A 20429-nucleotide genomic window follows, 5' to 3' on the forward strand; every position below is an offset into this window, starting at 1 on the left:
GTAAGGGCGTTTTCGCTTGCTTTGGGAATGTTATCGCCCTCTCCCTCATATGTGCTACAATCGTGTTCCTGTAAATCCTCAGTTGTGCATGGCTCTGTAATGAAGGTAGCTGGGTTCACTGTTTTGCATCTGACCACATGTACATTTGGACTTGATATTATTATTTCATAAGCAGAGGCTCTCTGTGTTGTGAGGGTAGATTTTGATCTTTCCAAGATAGCAAATAACGAATGTTCCGCATATAGCGTCACTGAACATCCCATTACGATTGTGGCACTTTTCTCAATGGTGAAGGCCGCTGCAGCGAGGGCCTGTTCGCAAGCAAAATGTCCCTGCATTACTGGGTCTAATATTCCACTGTAGTAGGCTAATGGTTTGTGGCCTAGTGATGTCTTTTGTGTCAATACTGATGTCATTAATGTTCCATTGCTGTGTGAAAACAGGAAAAATTCCCTTTCATAATCTGGATTTGCAAGGACTGGGGCGTCTGAAGTAATAATCGAGAGAATTGGGCAATTGTCTCCTGTGTCCATTTTCTTGGGGCTCTGTTCTTTTGTGCCTCTTTCAGTGCTTGTAACATTGGCCATGTGTACGCTGCGTAATCGAGGATCCATGCTCGGAAATAGTTACATATGCCAAGACATTTCTGCATGTCCTTCACTGTTTTTGGTAAGATAATGTGTCGAATGGCCGCTGCTCTGTATGGTAGTATTCTTTTTCCGACTTTAGATATTTGCTGGCCAAGATACACAACGTCTGCAAGGCAGTATTGTAACTTTCCTTTGTCCACCTTGTATCCCTTGGCAGCCAATACGTTAAGCAGTGTTATTGAGTCTTCTCTACACTCTTCTTCTGTTTTGCTGCCGACTAGTAAATCGTCTATGTACTGTTTAATGGTGCTCCCTACATCTATGTTGCCAATGTCTTCTCGTAATACTCTGTTAAAAATGCTTGGGCTCTCGCAATACCCCTGTGGGAGTCTGCGATGTTCATATCTGCTGTTTCCTAATGTAAAAGCTGTATGGTACTGCGACTCTGGTGCGAGTGGCACAGAGAAAAAGGCATTTTCCAGATCAATGACAGTGAAGCAAGTTGCCTCTTTTGGTATACTGCACAATATTGATGACGGGTTAGGCACTAAAGGGAGCTCTTTTTGAATGACGTGATTGAGTGGGCGGAGGTCCTGGACCATTCTCCACACCCCTCCTTTTGCTTTCTTGATCGGAAGAATCGCTGTGTTGCATGGGGAAGTTGATGGCACTAAGATAACGTGGCTTAGGAGTGCATTCACTGTTTCTCTAATACCTTCCTCTGCTTCTTTGGATATTGGGTATTGTTTCACTCTGGGTGGGAGGGCGCCTGGGTTCAGTTTTATTTTTATGGGAGTTACCTCGTGCAACAATCCTATATCGTGTGGTCCTGTAGTCCAAATTTCAGGTGCTACCCTGGCCATGTCTTCTTCAAATATTGTCAGTGGGGCCTTTATGTTAGCCATGAGTGGGTTGTGTATCTCTCTGTATTGAATCATAATGTCATATGGTATGCTTATTTCCATTATTATTTCTCCATCCCCCTCGTAATCAGTAAACAATTCTTCATCAGTAATATCTTTTAGCATTATGTTTGGCTCTATACTTAGCACACTTCTCCACTCGCGTCCTTGCGTGTCCAGGCCTATGACCACAATGTGTTTGCTGGAAACTTGAACTGCCTCAATGTCTATAGACATAATTGTGCCTGGTACTACATCTGTTGGTGTGATTGGGCAGAATATAAAGTCGGATGGTATTCTCCACTCTTTTTGTGTTCTTTCAGGCGCTACTCGGACTAATACCTGTATTCCATAGACGAACATGTCCATGTCAATGGGAATCCCTCTTACTGCAACTTCTTTTGTAATCATGCTTATTATCAAGAGTGCCCGTATGGGGCATACCCGTGGCGTCGAGCACACTATTTCTCTTTCAGTAAAGGCTATGGTCATGTTTAACTTACTGAGTAAGTCTCGTCCCAATAAATTGATTGGCGCGTCATCGTAATACAATAAGGGTGCACGCACTGTTTTTCCCCCCACTGTTACATCAAGATCTTTTGTACAAGGAACTTTTAAAATAGCCCCAGAGAACCCCTGCGTCTCCAAATTTCTTCCCGAGAGCTGAAACCGCCCTTCTGTGAGGCATGATTTTTCTGATCCAGAGTCTACCATAAAGTTAAACTGCTTGTTTCCTATCTCTGCCACCACTAGTGGTTCCTCGTTTGCACTTTGTGTGGTGGATAGGAATGGACACGCAAGTGCTCCCTGTGGGCTGTCCTAGTCTTGGTATCTTTGCAGACCTGGCATTGAAAAAACGTTATCACCCACGACCGCTACGCCACGAAATGGTGCAGGGGCACCGTTTGCGGCCGCTGCAAAAGGGTTATTGTTTATGTTCCCTACTGGGTTTTGTCTCGCCATGGGCTGTAGTGCGTTTTGCTGTTGTGGCTGCTGCTGCTGTTGCTGCTGTTGTGGGGCTGGCTGTCTCTGTTGCATTTGGGGGGTCATAGCAGTATTGATCCTGTTGTCTCCCCCCCCCATCCCCATTGGAGCTCCACAAGGGCTACCTGGGTGTGGGCAGCCCCACCCCTGTTCATTGTTCATGGGCTTTTGTTGTTGCTGTTGAAAATACCCTGATGGTCGCATTCTACAATCTCGTGAATAATGTCCCCATCTTCCACAATTCCAACACGACCCCTGTTGTCCTCCCCTTGGTCCTTGCCCACCATACCCTCTGTTTCCCATTCCTCCGTATCCTCCCCTTTGCCCGTTAAACCCACCTCTTCCTTGGGCCGGCCTGTTCTGCCACTGTGATCCTTGGCATGGTTGTTCCTCTCCGTTCCACTGTCCTTGGTCCTCTCCAACCAACTGTGCTGCTATCCCAACGGGCCTTTCTCCCGCGTTTTCCTCTCCTTCGTTTCCTCTGTCTGCTGTTGCAATGGTAGTAATGGCGGCGACCTTCACTAATTTCGTCTGTACTAACTTTGCTTCGCCAGCCAGCCTCTTTTACGTGACCTCCTTTTCCTTCTCTTTGGTCCTCCTCCAGTGGTGTACAATTATGCTCTGAATTTCAGGCCACCCTTTGGCTTCGATCCCAGCTATTTTGTCCAAGGCCTTCTGCACCTCTTTCGGCAACCCCTTTTTAATGATAAAATAGAATAAAGCTGTTGATTGATTCCATGCCATACCAGTTTCGCTTCTCCATAAGTCCCGCACTCGCAAAATGAATTGCGCAGGATCCTCGTTCTCCTCCATCGTACACTGCATCACTGCATGTAAATCTGGAACGTCTGGACATGCGCGCTGTAATGTATCCCACACTTGTGCTCGAACATTGTTAAATGGTGATCCATCGTGTCGGTCACAGCTCATTGTTACTCCCGGGAACCCTGCCCGTTCCAAGATTGTGTCTGTTTGGTCCCCAATTGCTGAAACTAATAGACTTTTTACATCACCTATAGCTAACGGCACGCCTGCCGTGTTTTTCTCAAATACATGTATCCACTTCCCTGCCCCTCCCGTCAGCGGGGGGAGGAGTTTTAACAAGTTGGTTTTGTCCATTTGCGCCCACGGAATGTAGTTTGGCCTACCTGCTCCTTTATGTATCAGTGGCATTTGTAGTTTCTGTTTCTTTCCCGTTCTGCTTGTCTTCCCTTTTTTCGTTTTACTTACCAATATGTTTCCTATCCTCCCTGTTCATTGTCTTAATCTACCTTACCATAATGGTGATGATAGTGTGTCTGGGTAACGGCGGTTTGGCAGTGGGGAACCCTCCGCAGCAGCTGCCTCTTCGTATTCATCTAAATCGTCCCATATTTCTTCTATTTCTGACTCTAACTCGTTATTATCCTCCCAGTTTTCCTTGGGTTCACTTCCTTGTCTTTCACCCTGATCTCCACTTTGTTGACTCTCCGGTGTATCTGGGCATATAATTCTCACTGGCTTGTTATTGAATTGGAACAGGAACTGTCCTGACTGCCACTCTTGTTCTTGCCTCTGCTGCGATGACGTCCCTTGCGATACTATAGACTGCCCTGATACTGAGGCTATTGGGGTTGCATTACCTGCTGCCCCGATCGGAGGTGTGAGATCTGCTAGTGACAGCGGGGGTACCTCCCCTCCCCCTGGCAGCATTTGCCCTTTGTCACATAAAGCTCTTAACTGTTATTTCCATTTGTGCGTGTGCTAGCTGATGGTTCAAATCACCTGTTAAACGTGCGATGTCCACAGGAGGCGCACTCGTGGGGCCATACAGGCCTCCTTTGTCATATGGTGGAGGTTCGGGAGCTGTTGCCCCGCCTTGGGCAGTGGCGGTGGGTGGTATATACAGGGGTTCACTAAACCCTGACGCTGGCCTAGTCATTAAGGGATAGATTTTTGTTACTTCGTTTTCGGTTGTAGTTGTTGAGCATTCCCCTTCTGGTGTCCCGCCTACTTCTTCAGGGTTTTTCTGTTTTTCTGTTATTCGGCTTGTACCTACCTCTGCCGTGGGGGCAACTTCCCAAACATTCGCCATAAATCTAACACTTCTCTTCGGTTCTGTAACTGTTTCCCTTTGTATCGCGCTAGCAAATGTGTTGATACTAGGTCCAACACTCTTTTGTCAAACGACCCTCCTTCTGGCCAAATCGGTGTAACCCCGTCTCCTTTTATCTCAGTGATCCACTGATCGTGATACTTCTGTATCCTGTCGCTATAAAGTGGAAGGTGCTGGCAAATATGTGCTAGTGGTGTTACTCCCCCCATGGCAATGCTTCTTTACCTTTCTTGTGTATTGTAGTACCTTTTGAATCTCTTCCCACCTCTAACTTGGTATGTCAGTTACAATACGTGGAAATAATACGTTCTTTATCAATGCTCACAATTACCATATGTCACATTAGCTTCCTGAGAGGTGCTACCTGATCACCTCTCAGTTTATTTCTTCTGCTTTACCTTATATCAATCACAAATTACTTGTATTAAAATACTTTAGCGTGTTCAACAAGACATATACATAAAAGCAGACCAACAAACATATAATCATGCAACATACACATGCACTGCCTGCGCGTGTTTGTTCTTTCCCTATTCCCGTTACTGTCCCTGTTTTTTCTTCTTCCCTATACTACCTACTATTTCGCATTCACTCCCCACCTCTTTCACATTTTTTATGTCTCAAGATTTCTTACTTCCACGGAAAAAGAATATTCTAAAAACTACTCCGAGCCTACACGAGACCCCTACTATTTTTCTCTTTATCTCTATTCTGCACTTGGTCGGGACAAATGCTACGCGGCACCGCCTTCTACCCCCTACGGACTAGGATACCACTTCTCTTCTTACAACACCTAATGGCCATATAAACGATAGACCAGAAAAGCCTCACTGTCACTCACACAGACCCTATTCTTAGCTACCTTCCCTTTGTTGCTAATTCCCTTCTTCCCGTATTTCCCCTTACCTTCCTTTGGGGTCTTTGCAACCGGGACTCCACGTGTTCAGTCAGGTACTCTGAGGGTCGCCGCTCACGGCCGGACCTTGCTCAGGTCCGTCCCCCAACCCAGCCAGGCCTGCCTTGGCGAGCAGCTTTTTCGATCGGGTATTCGTCAACCGGGAACCCTTGACCCTTTCTTCTTGGTGTGCACAGTCTGGTCAACCGCGGAGGCGATGGTTCTGCTGGGGGGCGCCCTGGATCTCACTGCCGGGCGGCGCAGGCCTCAAGGCACCTCCTCTAAATCACGTCGCCTGTGTCACCAAAATGTAGGTGCCTTTCCCCGGCTTACTACGTGTGAGAGAAAAAATAAAATGGCAAACACAACCCCTTGTCGGAGAAAGAGGCACTGAGACCCGGCTGCAAGAGTTCAAGGGATGGTTTATTTCTCCAGCTAGGAAATAACCCAAAACACTCTCTCCCAAATCTCATTACATCATTCTTGTATTCATACTAGTTAAAGTAACTCTAACAAAAAATGCTAAATAGACCCGATTGGTCAGACGGTGTGGTGCTGTAGGTGTGGGTAGCATCTCTTCCTCCTGGTTGGCTGAGTAGCTGACGGACGTCAAACATCTTGTACTCCATGCAGGTCAGGGTCCGGTCACTGTGGTCACTAACTAAGCTAATATGTTACACACTAAATAACAAATTATTTAAAACATTTTATGCTACTTGTCACATTTCTACATAAGTCACACACAATGATTATTGTCCGTACAATTGGGTCATTCGTGGCTTTAATTGAAGGCCTTGACCTTTATTGTGCATGTAAAAGAATCAGGCTATGTTTCGCATCTCTTCTAGGTTTCAAACCCATTAGTACAAGTAAAAACATATATAGTAGTAAAAATGCTTAAGGTTAGTAGTGGGTGTGTTGGGTGGGTTTCGCAGCACAGGCGAGGGTCTGGCACTTGAAAGAAATACCTTACAGCGGGTGCAGGGTCAGGATGGCAATACATTGTTCTAATGGGGGTGGGTGGCTTGCACATGCCAGTTCTCAGACGAACAGTGATCTCAGAGGAAGAAAACTGTAGCATATTGATTGTTGCAACTTTCTCCAGCTTCAGCGTGAGAATGGAAGCGCAGAGCTTTCCTTTGCAGGGGGAGTGCAAGGGTGGGGGCCAGCCAGCTGCCTGCGCCCCTTGTGTGTGTGTCTCTGTCCTTGGCTGCTGCGGTGGAAGGGGAGCTGAGCATTGCTGTACTATCGCAGTGAGACCTGTTTACCCAAGATGGAGTCGAAAGGAGGCACAAAAGATGGATGCCCCATGACTTGCTCAGTAGTCCCATCTATGTAGCAGTCAACCGTGGTTAACTTTACATAAGGGCAAGGGGCAATCCCACTACCGGAGGCACGCGGTCCAAGCCTTGTACTGAGGAGCGTACGACGCGAGGGGGCCTGAGGACCCCTCGCTCCCATACACCTCCTCCATACATTCTAAGCTCCCATGGTTTTGCATCACCGTTCTGCCAAATCCACTCGTGCAAGAGAGCATCAAGCATTGTCAATGCCAACAGTTTGGGCTTTGTATAGGCATGGAATTGGCATTTTCAATGATACTAACTGTCCATTAATAGTAGCATTTTCAGAATTGTGCGAGTACCTGGGCATATAATACCATTTCCTGGAAAATGGCTGTACACAAGGCAAAACTGTTAGCATTGCCATTGCCTGTTTGTTTCTGGCAGTAAAATACTCCAATCTTCAAGCAAGGATTGTTTAACTTTATACCTTAATGTTAGTCTGTGCCGCATTTCTCATGCTTGTTGGGAGAATGTAGTCTTTTCTTTGGTACTCCTTCTCAATCACAAACTTTATGCATGCAGTAATCCATAGCTGCCAAGTTTCCATGTTCCATGCGGAATCTTTGAGCCAGTCCTGTTTTTTTTCTGCACTGCATGCCTGGATTTATAGGCCCACCCTTGCAGTTGGTAGCAAAAACTGGGACTGGCTTCAGGTTCAATGTGGAAACTTGGCAGGTCGGGTCGGGGGGCCTCGCCGGCTGCTGGGCGCTCATAGCCAGGGAAGGGGGGTGGCAGTAGATGCTGGGGTACAGGGAGGGTTTAGCTCTGAAGAAGGATCATGAGGCCACGCTTCAATGGTCTGTGTTCATACTGAAATTCGAGATCAAGTAAGCTTTTGCCCTTCCACTGTGCTGGATGCTTAGGTTCTCCCAGAACTCGCCTTATGACACCTGCGTTATCGTTTGACTGGTGTACCACCCCAGTCAAACTCCCCACCTGCCACTGTCCCTGGAGCAGGTTGCACCATACAAGTGCTGAAGCGAAAGCCCCACAGAGCTTGCCCCCACCTCACTGGTTAAGTGAAAAAACGATCAGAGTAGTGGTATTTCACCGGCAGCCAAGTCCTACACTTCTCTTGTCTCTTCACAGTGCTTGACTAAAGTCAAGCACAACAAAGTCATCTTTCCCTGCTGATTCTGCCAAGCCCATTCCATTGGCTGAGGTTTCGCTTGATAGTAGGTAGGGACAGTTGGAATCTCGTTCATCCATTCGTGCACATCACCAATTAGATGATGAGTGTGAGAAACCAGAGAGTATCTCGCCCGCTAGTCCCAGAGGATCTCTCTCTCAGGGCATGGGAGGATCAGGGCATGGGAGGATCACCGTGTGATGGGTCTTCGGGGAGTGAGGGGTGAGGCAGCCGATGGTGAGAAGCACTATTCCCTACTTTTTTGTTCATCTAACCCATCCTATTTTTTAGGATTATCCGAGGTCCCAAACCCCCTTTTTATTTACACAAACGCTGGGCTGAGGAAGAGGGTGATTGAGACCAGCTCTCCTACATCGTACTGGACACGTCCCATTAATCAGGTCAGGCACTTGGCTGTAAGTGCATACACATGATACCAATTAGCTCTTCTCATATGGATAAAAGGTACTGAGACTGGGCCTTTGACCGCTCTACCTCCAACTTTCTCTTCCAAAACATCTTCCGTCTCGAGCTCTCTACTCATCCACCTCTAACTCTCTGAGGGTCAGACGCCAAGCAGAAAGTTGGGGGCAGATCTATCTCCTCGGCTGGGATCTCCCTCTGGAACAGCCTCCCTGCCTCTCTCAAACTTGAGCAGAACCACCTCTGGTTCCGTAAGCAACTGAAGACCTTCCTTTTCACTTCTGCTTTCTCTCTTCCTCTCCCCTGCTGATGCACCTGACTGCTCTGCGCACTTGTCACCTGGTCACCCTCTGAACTCGGGCCCAGGCTCCTGCATGTCCAGTTGCCCTCACACTGCCTCCAGGCTCAACCAGCACTTAAGGGGTCTGTATCTGCAACCCTACAGTCCCTTCTCTCTGGCTGCAGTCCCTTCTCTGCTGGCTGCACTTGTGAGTGAACTGCACTTCCCCCCGCTTCCTGTCCCCCCTGGCACTTCTCCCCTTCCATCTTCCCTGTACTTGCGCAATATGAATGGCACAAGGCCTAGTAAGATCATTATTTTGTTTTCCCTTTGTTCCCCCCCCCTTGTCTCGTCATGCCTAGAAACACATGCGTACAGGTGCGTTATAAATGCCACATCACATCGTAGAGACGCACTCTGAGCAAGGCAGAACACGAGTACAAGCAGCACTTCCTGGGTGAAGGCAAACCTACTGGAACAGAGCAGACTAAGGGACGAGAGCAGCAGGCCGAAAACCCTTAGAGTTCCCTACCGGAAAAAGACACGTGGAGAAGGCCAGATCCCCCATTGGTAGGCTGCATTGTGTTTCAAGGAGGCCAGCAACCCTCCCTGGTAAATGGCAGCTTTGGGGAGGCGAGACAATGCCTGTGGTACTAACCTTGACATGTGAATTGGAAATCGTAAAACCAAGAAAGAAACACACACAGCCAGTGAATTGCCAAGTGACCTGATAGACCGGTACGTGTTAAAGATTGAAGTGGCAAGTGAAGGCTGCACGTGTATGGTTGAGACGCGACGAAAGACAGACCTGTGAATGAACTTTGAAGTAAGGACGGCTGTGAAATCAGCAATACTGAGTTTTGCAAGTAACAGCGGGGGGGGGGGTCCGGCGAAAAGGAAGTAGCCTACTCTAAAGACTCTGTGAAAGGTGCGTTATTTGTCATGATAAAGCGAATGAACTGCAAAAGCTGAATGAGTCGAAGTGGTCCTGCGGTGGTCTGTAAAGAAAGCCAGGCATATTCGAAAGTCTTCGACATCCGAAAGTGGTCTGAGCCCGGATGAGGGAGACCCAAAGTGTAATAAGCTTGGGAAAGGGAGCCCGCTTGCAAGTCTTGTTGAACCGTGTTCTGAAAAGGGATGAGCCTGACAGAGGGGGACCTATGTGAATTTTGTTGTGAAAGGTCTGAGCCCAACAGAGGGGGGGCCTGCATGAACTTTTTGATGAAACATTATTTGAAAGTCTGGAAAAAGAGACTTCAATGTGGAAGACCAGGCAGGCCTCGATTGACGTTTTGGATCTGTTTATTGTGTTGAGAACCCGAGCCAGAGTGTGTCATCCTGCCTCCAGGGACCGCCTTACGCTGTGTGGTCTAACGTGGGGAGGAGCAAGATTTTTCCTTTACATACATTTCTGCTGTATACACTTTTTGTACACTAGATAGGGCAGGCATTACATTTTTTTTAGCACACGCCATTTTGATTTGACAGACTCCATTAGGACGCTCTTGTTAATTATTTGGTGGTCAAGACTACTCCCAGCTTAGTTATAGGGCAAAGTAGGAGATTTTCCAACCCCAGAAACTTCAATAAAGGTTTTACAAACTGTACCTATTCTGTCAGTATCATACTTGTGATACCATGCCTCCCCTACATGAGGCATTTGGCTACCATTAGAGATTCATAGTTACTCCCGCAGTTTGCTCGTGCTTCATTGAATTTCTGCACTTTGACATTGAGAGGACTGGGCAGAAATCACATGGCTTCAACACCCGCCACGGGCCTCTGCAATGCTTTGTCAGATTCCCATGGTCTGCTAAACTTCTACGTCAGCTGCTAGGTGTCGGTTGAGGCAGAATGCTGGCCCCAAACCCCAGGAGGGGGGAGTGAGAGAGGTGACAATCGCAGGTGGTGCAATCCCCAGGAAAGGGCCTGGTTTGTGTCCATCGTTGGTGCCACTTCTCTGTGGGGGGATGCCTAGTTCAGCCGTGATCCGCGTCCAGTTCCGCTACGCGCCCCAGCCTGACTGTCCCAGCCCTTCATGCCAATCCTTAGCCCGAAGTTAGGGATCTGACTTGATGACTTCCATTACCTACACTGTTCCAGCATGCCAGAGGCCGTTCACCTTGGAGACCTGCTGCGGATATGGGTACCGCCTGACGCAAGGTTTACATCCTCTCCCCCAGATTTTCAACAACCAGTGAGAGCTCACCGGGTTCCTCTGGAACCATGATACGTTCCAAGGCTCGGGCCCCTCTCTCATGGCAAACCCATTCCAGGGGCCCTGCCCTAAACAAAGAAAAGAGAACTCTTCCCCCAGGCTCCCGTCAGCTTCTCCAGGATAGTTTGCGTTACAGCACTGGAAGCCGCAAGGGCGTCCATCTCTGCCACTCAGGATTTGGGGAATCTCAACCTAACTCCCTTTCGATCGGCTGAGGGCAATGGAAGCTATTGCCCATCCCACCCGAACGGTGCTCTCCCATCTCTTAGGACCGACCGACTGACCCATGTTCAACTGCAGTTCACATGAACACCTTCTCACTTAGGGCTACAAAGTTCTCATTTGAATATTTGCCACTACCGCCAAAATCTACACTTGCAGAAGCTCTACCCGGGCACCTCACCCCAGGCTTCCTTGCACACTGCAGCGGCCCGCCTACTCATCGTGGCTTAGCCCCTGAGGTGCACAGCAATGGCCAGGTATGGGCCTGATACTCCGGCGCATTCCATTTTCAGGACTAGTTGATTCGGCAGGTGAGTTGTTGCACACTCCTTAGTGGATTCCGACTTCCAGGGCCACCGTCCAGCTGTCTATATCAACCAACACCTTTTCTGCAGTCTGAGTGTTGGCATCCGGCACCTTAATTCAGCATACGGCTCATTCCCTAGCTCCAGTCTGCTTACCAAAACAAAAGTGGCCCACTGGGCACACACATTCGATACCTGGCACCCCGACAGCGAGCCGGGATTCTTACCCATTTAATGTTTGAGAATAGGTTGAGATCAATTCGGCCCCAAGACCTCAAATCATTTGCTTTATCAGATAACACTGGGGTTTCCGAGCGTCTGCTATTCTGAGGGAATCTTCATAGGGTACCAGCTTCCAGATGGTTCGGTAAGTCTTTCGCCCCTAGACCCAGGTCAGACAACCAATTTTCACCTCCAGACCACCACGGACCTCCACCAGAGTTTCCTCTGTCTTCGCCCTGCCCAGGCATAGTTCACCATCTTTCCACATGCTTATGCTCCACCTCCCCAACAGAGCGGGCGAGACAGGCCGGAGGTGCGCCTGCCACAATGCCACAATGGGATCAACCTCAGCTGGTGCATGCTGGCCCTCACATTCATTGTGCCACAGGGTTTTGTTCGGCCCTCCTACTCATGCACGTGTTGGACTCCTTGGTCCGTGTTTCAAGACTGGTCAGGTGGGTAATGGACTTCACTGCAGACACCATGCGCCCTTTGTGGGCATCCCCGCCCTGGCGGTCTGATGTGGTTTGGGGCGCACTCAGGACGTTTCGCCCCAGTGAACAGTCGAACCTGGAGCAGGTGTCCCCATCACCACCCCAGCGACCCCCCCTGAGTGGGGGAAAGTGGTTGCCAGAGGAGGGCGTGGTGGCGGTTGGTCTCCCTCAGCCCTGCAGACATAGCGAAACTACTGCCAGGGGGCTGTAACACTTTCTGCTGGAGCAGAGAGCCACCTGCCCCCTGGGCCTTTCCAGCTGACCCAGAGCCAGAGTGCACGCCACAGTGCACGCCACAGGAGAAATGTGGCCTGCGAGGGCCAGGTATGCCTGTGCGGTGGGGTTCTGCAAGGGGATCCGCCATTCCTGGCGACCAACCTTTCCTCCGCTTAGTGATATGTTTTATGTTCAGGTGGTTGGCACGTCTGATCTGAGGTCGTAGTCTGAGCGCCGAAGCTCAGGCAGCCGGCCTCAGTCCCGGGGCTGTTGGGAAGGGTTACCCCATCCTGCACCTCTGGCAAGGCCAAGTGTGCAAGGTCCTGACCTGTGCCAAAGCCCCCCTGGGGAGAGGTTGCCCGCTGTCTCGAGGCCTGCATTCCAGGGCCGTCCCAAGCAGGCAGCCATGGGACACTACAGACAGACATAGACGGCATGGCCAGCTGCCATGAGGTGGGGAGGTGCGTCAGATTTTAGGCTGCCATTACCACTTTGACGAACCCAGGGCCGCAGGGTGCGTTCGAAGTGTTGATCAATGTGTCCTGCAATTCACACTAATTCTCATAGCTAGCTGCATTCTTCATAACGTGCAAGCCGAGTGATCCACTACCAAGAATGACAGGCAACTTTCAGACGTTGGCCTGACCTGCCAGTGGGGATGGCCGCGCCGACTGTCCCACCCACATGACGAGAAGGCCTAGTGCCCCGTCTAGCTTCCCCACTTGGGAGTCAGACCAGACCATCAGTGTTTAACCCCTTAACTGTTGGGCCATTCTGCACGTCTATGCAACTAGGACAAGCATACTCATCCTCAGCACTTAAGAGGTTAAACAAAAAAAAGTTCCAGGTGCTCAGCCCGGGAAGCCCCCACCATCTGCGGCAGCATGAGTGGCTTTCCCCTGCAACCTAGGCAGACTTGTCCGCTCCCAACTGACCCGGACACACAGCAGCCACTCATCCCCCTCCCACCCTTCGAGGGATGGATAGGAAGGATGGAGGTGGCAGGTTGTCAGGTAGGACCGCTAGAGTCTTCAAACCCCAGCCCGGCCACACAAGGCAAAGCTCTGGGTACCTGGGCTGTTCACCCACTGCACCAGGAAACCTGGACTAGCTCACCCATTGTGGTGGGCGGCTAGGCCTCGATGCCCACCCGGTTGAGTAGGCCTGGCTGTGCCATGATCCAGAGCTCCCCTGGTGTGCCAGGCCCCATCCGCCTGGGGATGCATCCTTTGAAAACAGCCAGGTTTCACCCGTTCCCGGCTGCCCCCACTCTGGACTTTACTTTTACTGCGGACTGGGGCCCCATCAAGGCCCCCCGCCCCTCCTGTCTCAGCCCTTTTTTCCCAACTGCAGGGGGTGCTCTTCCAGCAGGTTAAAGCCATCCCGGCCAATGTTTCTGTCCGTCTGTTGGGGAGGGGATCCCGGCCCCAGCATCTGGTCCCCCATGTGCCCTGGCCACGGACTGCTATGCTGGCCGGACTGTAGTTCCAGGGGCCCCCGGGGTGTGGGTTTGCTTGACTGGGACGCAACTTAGACCAGGCCTGCGACTCTCCCTCTGACTACTCCGTTAATGATCCTTCTGTAGGTTCACCTACCGAAAACTTGTTATGACCTTTTCTCCCTCTAGAAAGTCAAGTTTGATTGTCTTCTCGGTGCTCCACCAGGTCTGTTGCCGACCCTGGCAGGGCCGATCCAAGGACCTCGCTAAACCAACCAATCTGCAGTAACAATGGACAGTGTGTACAAAGTGTAGGGACTTAATCAACATGAGCATATGACCCGCACCTACTGAAATTCCTTGTTCATGGGAAATAATGGCAATCCCTATCACGAATGGGGTTCGGAGGGTTACCCACACCGGTCAGCGAAGGGTAGACACCTGCTGATCCGTTCAGTGTAACACACATGCAGCCCTCGGCATCTAAGGCTATCATAGACCCGTTATTGTTTGATCTCATGTGGCTGAATGCCACTTGTCCCTCTTATAAGTTGAACGCCGACCGCTGGTGTTTGCGTAACTAGTTTGCATGGAGGAGTCTCGTTCATTATCAGAATTAACCAGATAAATTGCTCTACCAACTAAAAAGGGCCATGCACCACCACCACCACCACCACCACCAACAGAATCGAGAAAGAGCTATTGAGTCAAATTAAGCCACAGGCTCCACTCCTGGTGGTGCCCTTCCGACCAAATTCCTTTTAAGTTTCAGCCTTGCATTAATGCCCCCTCGGGAACCCAAAGACTGGTGCTCGGCGGGTCATGGGAAGAACGTCGCTGGATTGCTTGTCTGCATTGTTTATGGTCAGACTTAATGAAAACATTCTTGGCAAATACTTTTGCTTTCGTTTGTCTTTCAGCGGTCCAAAAGGTGACCTCTAGCGGCACAATACAAAGGCCCCCCGTTGTCCCTCTTAATCATGGCTCCAGTTATGAAAAGCAACCATATAGAACCAAAGTCCTATTCCATTATTTCTAGATGATACATTCAGGCAACCGACCTTCTCTGAACGCTCTAATTTTTTCAAAGTAAAGTTTCGGACCTCCTGGACAGTCAGTCAAGAGCATCAAGGGGCGACGAGAGGCAGGGACTGGGATAGGCAGTAGTTTGCTTCGCATCAGATCTCCTATTGGAGGTGGAATTTTCAGTGGCTGCTGGTACCAGACTTTCCCTCCAATGGATCCCCATTAAAGAATTGTATTCATTCCGATCACAGAGCCTGGAAAAAGAGTCCTGTATTGTTATTTTTCTTCACCTACCTCAGTTTCTTCACCTACCTCAGGAGTGGGTAATTTGCGCGCCTCCTGCCTTCCTTGGATGTGGTAGCCATTTCTCGGGCGCCCTCGCCGGAACCGAACCCTGATTCCCCATCAGCCATGGTAGCTACAGAATGTACCACTGAAAGTTGATGGGGAAGCCATCAAAATGTATTATCGCAGCATGGGGATCTGCGATCGGCCCAAGCTTATCTAGAGTCACCAAAGCGGCCGGGTGAGCCCTGATTGGTATTGGTCCGATAAATGCACGCATCCTGGGAGGTCAGAGCATGCCAGCATGCATTAGCTCTAGAATTACTGTGGTTATCCAAGTAAATTCTGTTTCAAAGCACCCATAGGAAGGGGGGGGGGAGAGAGAGAGAGAGAGAGAGCGAGACAGACAGACAGACAGACAGACACCAGCCTGCTGTTTTGTGAAGCGCTTGACACACAGACAGTTGGTGCTCTGGAGGGAGAGTATTTGGTGAGGGCAAGGTGTAGATGGCATGGTCCCTGGCCCCAGACAGCCTTATGAATGATGTAGAGGGATTTGAATTTGATCCTTGCAGCAACCGGGAGCCAGTGGAGAGCTTTTAGGGCTGGAGAGATGCAGTCCCTGGGCTTGAGGCCAAGGATACGTCTCACAGCCCTATTCTGGATTAGCTTGAGGGGGTCATACAGAAGAAGATTATAAATGTTGTTCATCAACCTATTTATGAGTATGTCTGATTTCCACTTTTCTGCATTGTGGGAGCTGACTTGGTCAACACGCACTCCTAGCGACGCCAGACCAGGTGGTTCACGATAGCATTATTGGGTCTCCCACCTTAACAATATTCAGCGTCTCTGTCCCTGTCTCTTCTCTAAGACAGATGTCACTAAAAAGTCTGCTATGGTAATTTGTGTTGAGGTCCCTCCAGAAACATATGCGCATTTGCTAATAGCCATGTTGCAATATAGGAAACTCAATTGTGTAACATCTAAATTCATTGAGTCATGTAGTTTTGTTTTCATTCAAATGTTGTTTATCTTTTGTTTGACTGCAGACCCAAAATCATTTCCAAACGATTTTGCCACGGGTTATCTAATTGGAGAAGTTCTACACAAGTATGAGCTCCAGGATGATTTCGATCAGTTTTCACAAACCCGGTCAGTATGCCTTTAATCGAAGTAAAAACATATTAGCTTAACGCTTCTACAAATTGCAGATTGCTGGTAGACAATGTTAGGCTGTCTCAGCACTTATTTTCCAACTGCAGGGGATGGGATCTATTCCCCTGCTGGAGAGTACCTCAGCATGGTTGCCATCTCTGGAGGACTGCATTCATGTTCCACATATACTTGGATTCAATGTGTTAAGGATTTTTAAGACAGAGATGGCTGTTTAGAAAATACCAAATGTCCAATTCATAGTTAAAGGATGTGTGTTCCCCTTTCTGGCAGGCCTATCTGCAAGGTTTTTAATTTTGAGAACATCGTCTCTGCGAGTTAAAAAAGCTTTATCTTGTCAAATTCCACCTTAAGGTGTGTGTGTGTGTGTGTGTGTGTGTGTGTGTGTATATATATATATGTCAGAAAAGACTGTTTTCTCTGCAGTCCATGGAAAGCACTCCCCCCATTCGCAAAATATTACTCCAGGAAGCCGGTGTCCTGTGTCCATACAAATGTTCTTTATTGATTAAAATTGCGCAGCATATGGCTCATAAAAATCCACCAACATTGTGGTCCTCCCAAAACATATGGCCCTTGCATAGCAGAAATGACGCGTTTCGCGGTTTCCTCACAGCTTGTTCACAACAGGTGATCCATGTTACCAGTGCTCTAAAATAGTTCATGTGGCATGGTTTTAGGCAAAGAAAGAGGACTCATTTTGGCGTGTAGTTGTAAATTTTCGGCCATCTTTGCATAGTCAAGTCCCAAACATAGACATCAAAGAGGGACTAATTGGCTGTAATTGCAACTCTTTAAACAGTCAACCCCTATCTGTTTTGATGGAACCTCTGAAACAATTATAATTAGCGTTGGTTTCCCCCAACATACATAGTAATAGCTCAGTGCCTGTACAGTTGTTACTTTGGGGAATGCAATATGCAGAAATACATAAAGACAATATATTGCCGTTCACATTGCTACATGCTTTTTGTTTGTTTCTCAATCGTATCGTCTATGGCCTTTATGTGTTTTTGCAATTAGTATGCTTTTGACTTCATTTATGAAGTAAGGTGCATAGTGCAATTCCATTAAAGTGCAAAGTGCCTTCAAAGTGCCACATTATGATCTGATGTTAGACATTCCTATGTATACATGTTAAAGTGCATAGTGCTTTAAATATTCCTATGTCCATGAATTACAGTGCCTCGTGCTAGTAGCCATAGGCCACAATTATGCTTAGACATATCATTTACATAAGACATTAGTTGTTTTTTTGATTTGGATACTAGTAAAATGCCTGCAATAAAGCTTTTTGTATATACAAAACAATTTTACACCCCAATTTTTAAAAACAGAGGTTTCATAGTTTAGGGACCTGGCAATTCCAGTGAGAAGAATTAGGAGAAATTGCTGAGAATATATATCCACGCTTCTCCTCATCCTAGCCTATCTTCACCATGCACATGTATAAATTCACCAAAATTATTGAAAGAAAAATCACCAAGGTGTACTGCTCTAAAATTTAAAACCCCAACTGGGTTACTAAAAACACCAAAATACCAAGATTAGCACCATGTTTCATTACCCTAACTAAGACCAGGGAAGTTCTGACCAGGTCACACCCTTAGAGAAAATGACCAATAGAAATTTGGAGGTTTAGGAGAAGAGGGAAATAGATCATTTTCTCATTAGAGTTAATCCTTATGTAAAAAATGAAATAAAAGTGTAATTTGTTTATGACCATGCCACTCTCGTCATTTCATTTTCAATGGGTATGTCAGCCTAAAAAAGTATGCATCTCTTCATCTATATTATGTCCTTTAGGATACTTGGTCTCAAAGTCTATAATGCAACATGTCTCTTTCTGACGGAGTGTCTTTTCTCTGTCTCCGCCTCTCACATTTTGTTCAATTTTGTGAATGCCAAAAAAGTTGAAATCCTCAAGATTGCAGTGATGATAGTCATAAAAATGTTTGGCCATTGGATAATTCGGATCTTGATGTAGAATGGCCCTCACATGTTGCTGGATTCTTATTTTGAGTTTACATTTGGTGCTGCCTATGTACCATTTTTGACAGGTACATGAGAGTATATACACCACATATTCAGTCTCACATGTGATTCTATCTGCAATCTTGATTGAGTCACCTAAAATCGGGTGTATGTAGTTCGAACAACTCTTGGCATATTTGCAAATGTTGCATTTAGTGCATTTATAGAAACCTTGCTTCTGTTTGGTCAACCAGGTCTCTTTTGTGGATTTTGTTTCTTGTGCTAGGAAACTCTGGACCAGTGAGTCTTTAAGCGAGCAATTGCGTCTGAGACTAATTTGTGCATAGGTTTTCAAAATGGGTGCAAGGTCTTTGTCCGCTCGTAAAATCTTCCAATGTCTCTGTAATATGCGTTTGATTTCAGAAGTTTCATTATTATACGTAAGAATTAATCTTGTAGCATCGTTATCTTTATTGGACTCCTTTGTTAAGCGAGTTCCTGTCAACAGGTCAGATCTCACTTTCTTCCTCGCTTTTATGTATGCTTTAGCAATGACCTTCTTTGGGTAACATTGACTCAGGAAACCCTTCGCTGCCATTTTACTTTCATTATAGTAGGCCTTCAAAGTTGAACAATTCCTCCGAATCCTTTTAAATTCACCATATGGAATGCTCCATATTAGATTTTTGGAGTGGCCACTAGTTGCATGCAGGGGTGTGTTTGTACCAGTTGGTTTCCTGTGTAGTTCCGTGGTCAAGGTTTCATCCACAATTCGGAGATTCACATCCAGAAAAGTTAAGAAGGTTTTACTATGTGTTTCTGTGAACCTCAGGTTGTGGTCATTGTTGTTTAAAAACTTTACAAATGTTACCCATGCTTTCTCCGATCCTTTCCATATTATGAAAAGGTCGTCAATGTACCTGAGCCACAAAACGATGTTATCAGTAAAGGTATAATTTTCTTCTGTCCATACATCTGAAGCCTCCCATGGTCAGATTCGCATAAGAGGGGCAAACGTTGTGCCCATTGCTGTGCCTTGCACCTGTCTATAGTACTTGTTATTAAATATGAAAACATTATTCGTCAGACACAAATCGATCATCTGAAGAATCATTTTGGTGTGTTCCAAGAAATTTAGAGATCTAGTGTTTAGAAAACTTTCGCAGGCCTTTTTTCCATACTCATGCCCTATGGATGTATATAAGGAAACAACATCCATAGTGGCCATGATGTAGTTAGTCTGCCAGGGTATGTGTTCAATATGTGTCAAGAAATCTGTTGTATCCTTGATGTATGATGGAAGAGAGGACACAAAAGGGAAAAGTGTTTCATCTATGAATTTTGACATATTTTCGAGGGCGGAGCCCATTGAGGAAACTATCGGTCTGCCTGGAGGTTTCTCAATGTCCTTATGAATTTTCGGAAGAAAGTATATTGTCGGAATCACTGAGTTTGTTGTTCTGAGGAACTTACAGTTATCCTCAGTAAGGATCCCTCTTTCTTCCCATATTTCGAGGAAGTCTCTTAATTTGTTTTCTAGGGTTTTGGTTGGATTGATTACCCTCCATTTTTGGTTGGATTGATTACCCTCCATTTTCTCATTACATTTTTTATCATGTAATTGTTTGTAAGCACTCTTAATATAGTCTTCTCTGTTCATCAGGACGATGTTCCGACCTTTATCCGAGGGCTTTATTATGCAGTTACTGAGAGTCTGTAGTTCTTTTATTGCCGTTCTTTCGCACATTGTTAGATTATCTTTGTATCTAGCTTTCTTTTTCTTGCGATACTGCTTGAGATCTTCGATGACCAATGTCTGGAAGGCTTCAATATTGTTACCTAGGTTGTTAAAAGGGTTGAATTTGGACTTAGATTTGAGTTTGCTTTTCGCTGTCCAATCAGTTCTAATATCATAGTCTCCAAGGTCCACTGCATTGGTCACCTCTGTGGCATCTGAGTGAGCCTCTTGCTCTAGTTCTGCTAAATCTGTTAGAGCTTCTAGATCCTTGATGGTTATTGCTGTTTTTCCGCTTTCTTTGGGTGTGCGCCTATTGGCACATTCGGTGGTGGCAAAAAACTTTTTGAGGCGTAACTTACGCACAAAGTGGTCAAAGTCAATGCGGGTTTCTACATAGTTAAAGTGGGCGGTCGGGCAGAAGTTCAACCCAAGGCTCAAAACCTTCTCTTGATGTTCAGTAAGGATATGGGT

The 20429-nt window shown here is 47.3% G+C and overlaps 1 protein-coding gene across 3 annotated transcripts in view; it reads left to right on the top strand.

Annotated features, from left to right (window-relative positions):
* The window catches only part of SPEF2 (sperm flagellar 2), a 1748369-nt gene that overhangs the window by 21878 nt on the left and 1706062 nt on the right, over positions 1–20429 (top strand). For all 3 annotated transcript variants that reach the window (XM_069627121.1, XM_069627123.1, XM_069627122.1), the window contains exon 2: positions 16123–16225. In XM_069627121.1, coding sequence (XP_069483222.1) covers positions 16123–16225 — 103 coding nt within the window. The remainder of the gene's footprint in view (positions 1–16122; positions 16226–20429) is intronic.

This window comes from Ambystoma mexicanum, chromosome 6p, assembly GCF_040938575.1.
Source record: "Ambystoma mexicanum isolate Mex_15411 chromosome 6p, UKY_AmexF1_1, whole genome shotgun sequence".
Taxonomy (NCBI): domain Eukaryota; kingdom Metazoa; phylum Chordata; class Amphibia; order Caudata; family Ambystomatidae; genus Ambystoma; species Ambystoma mexicanum.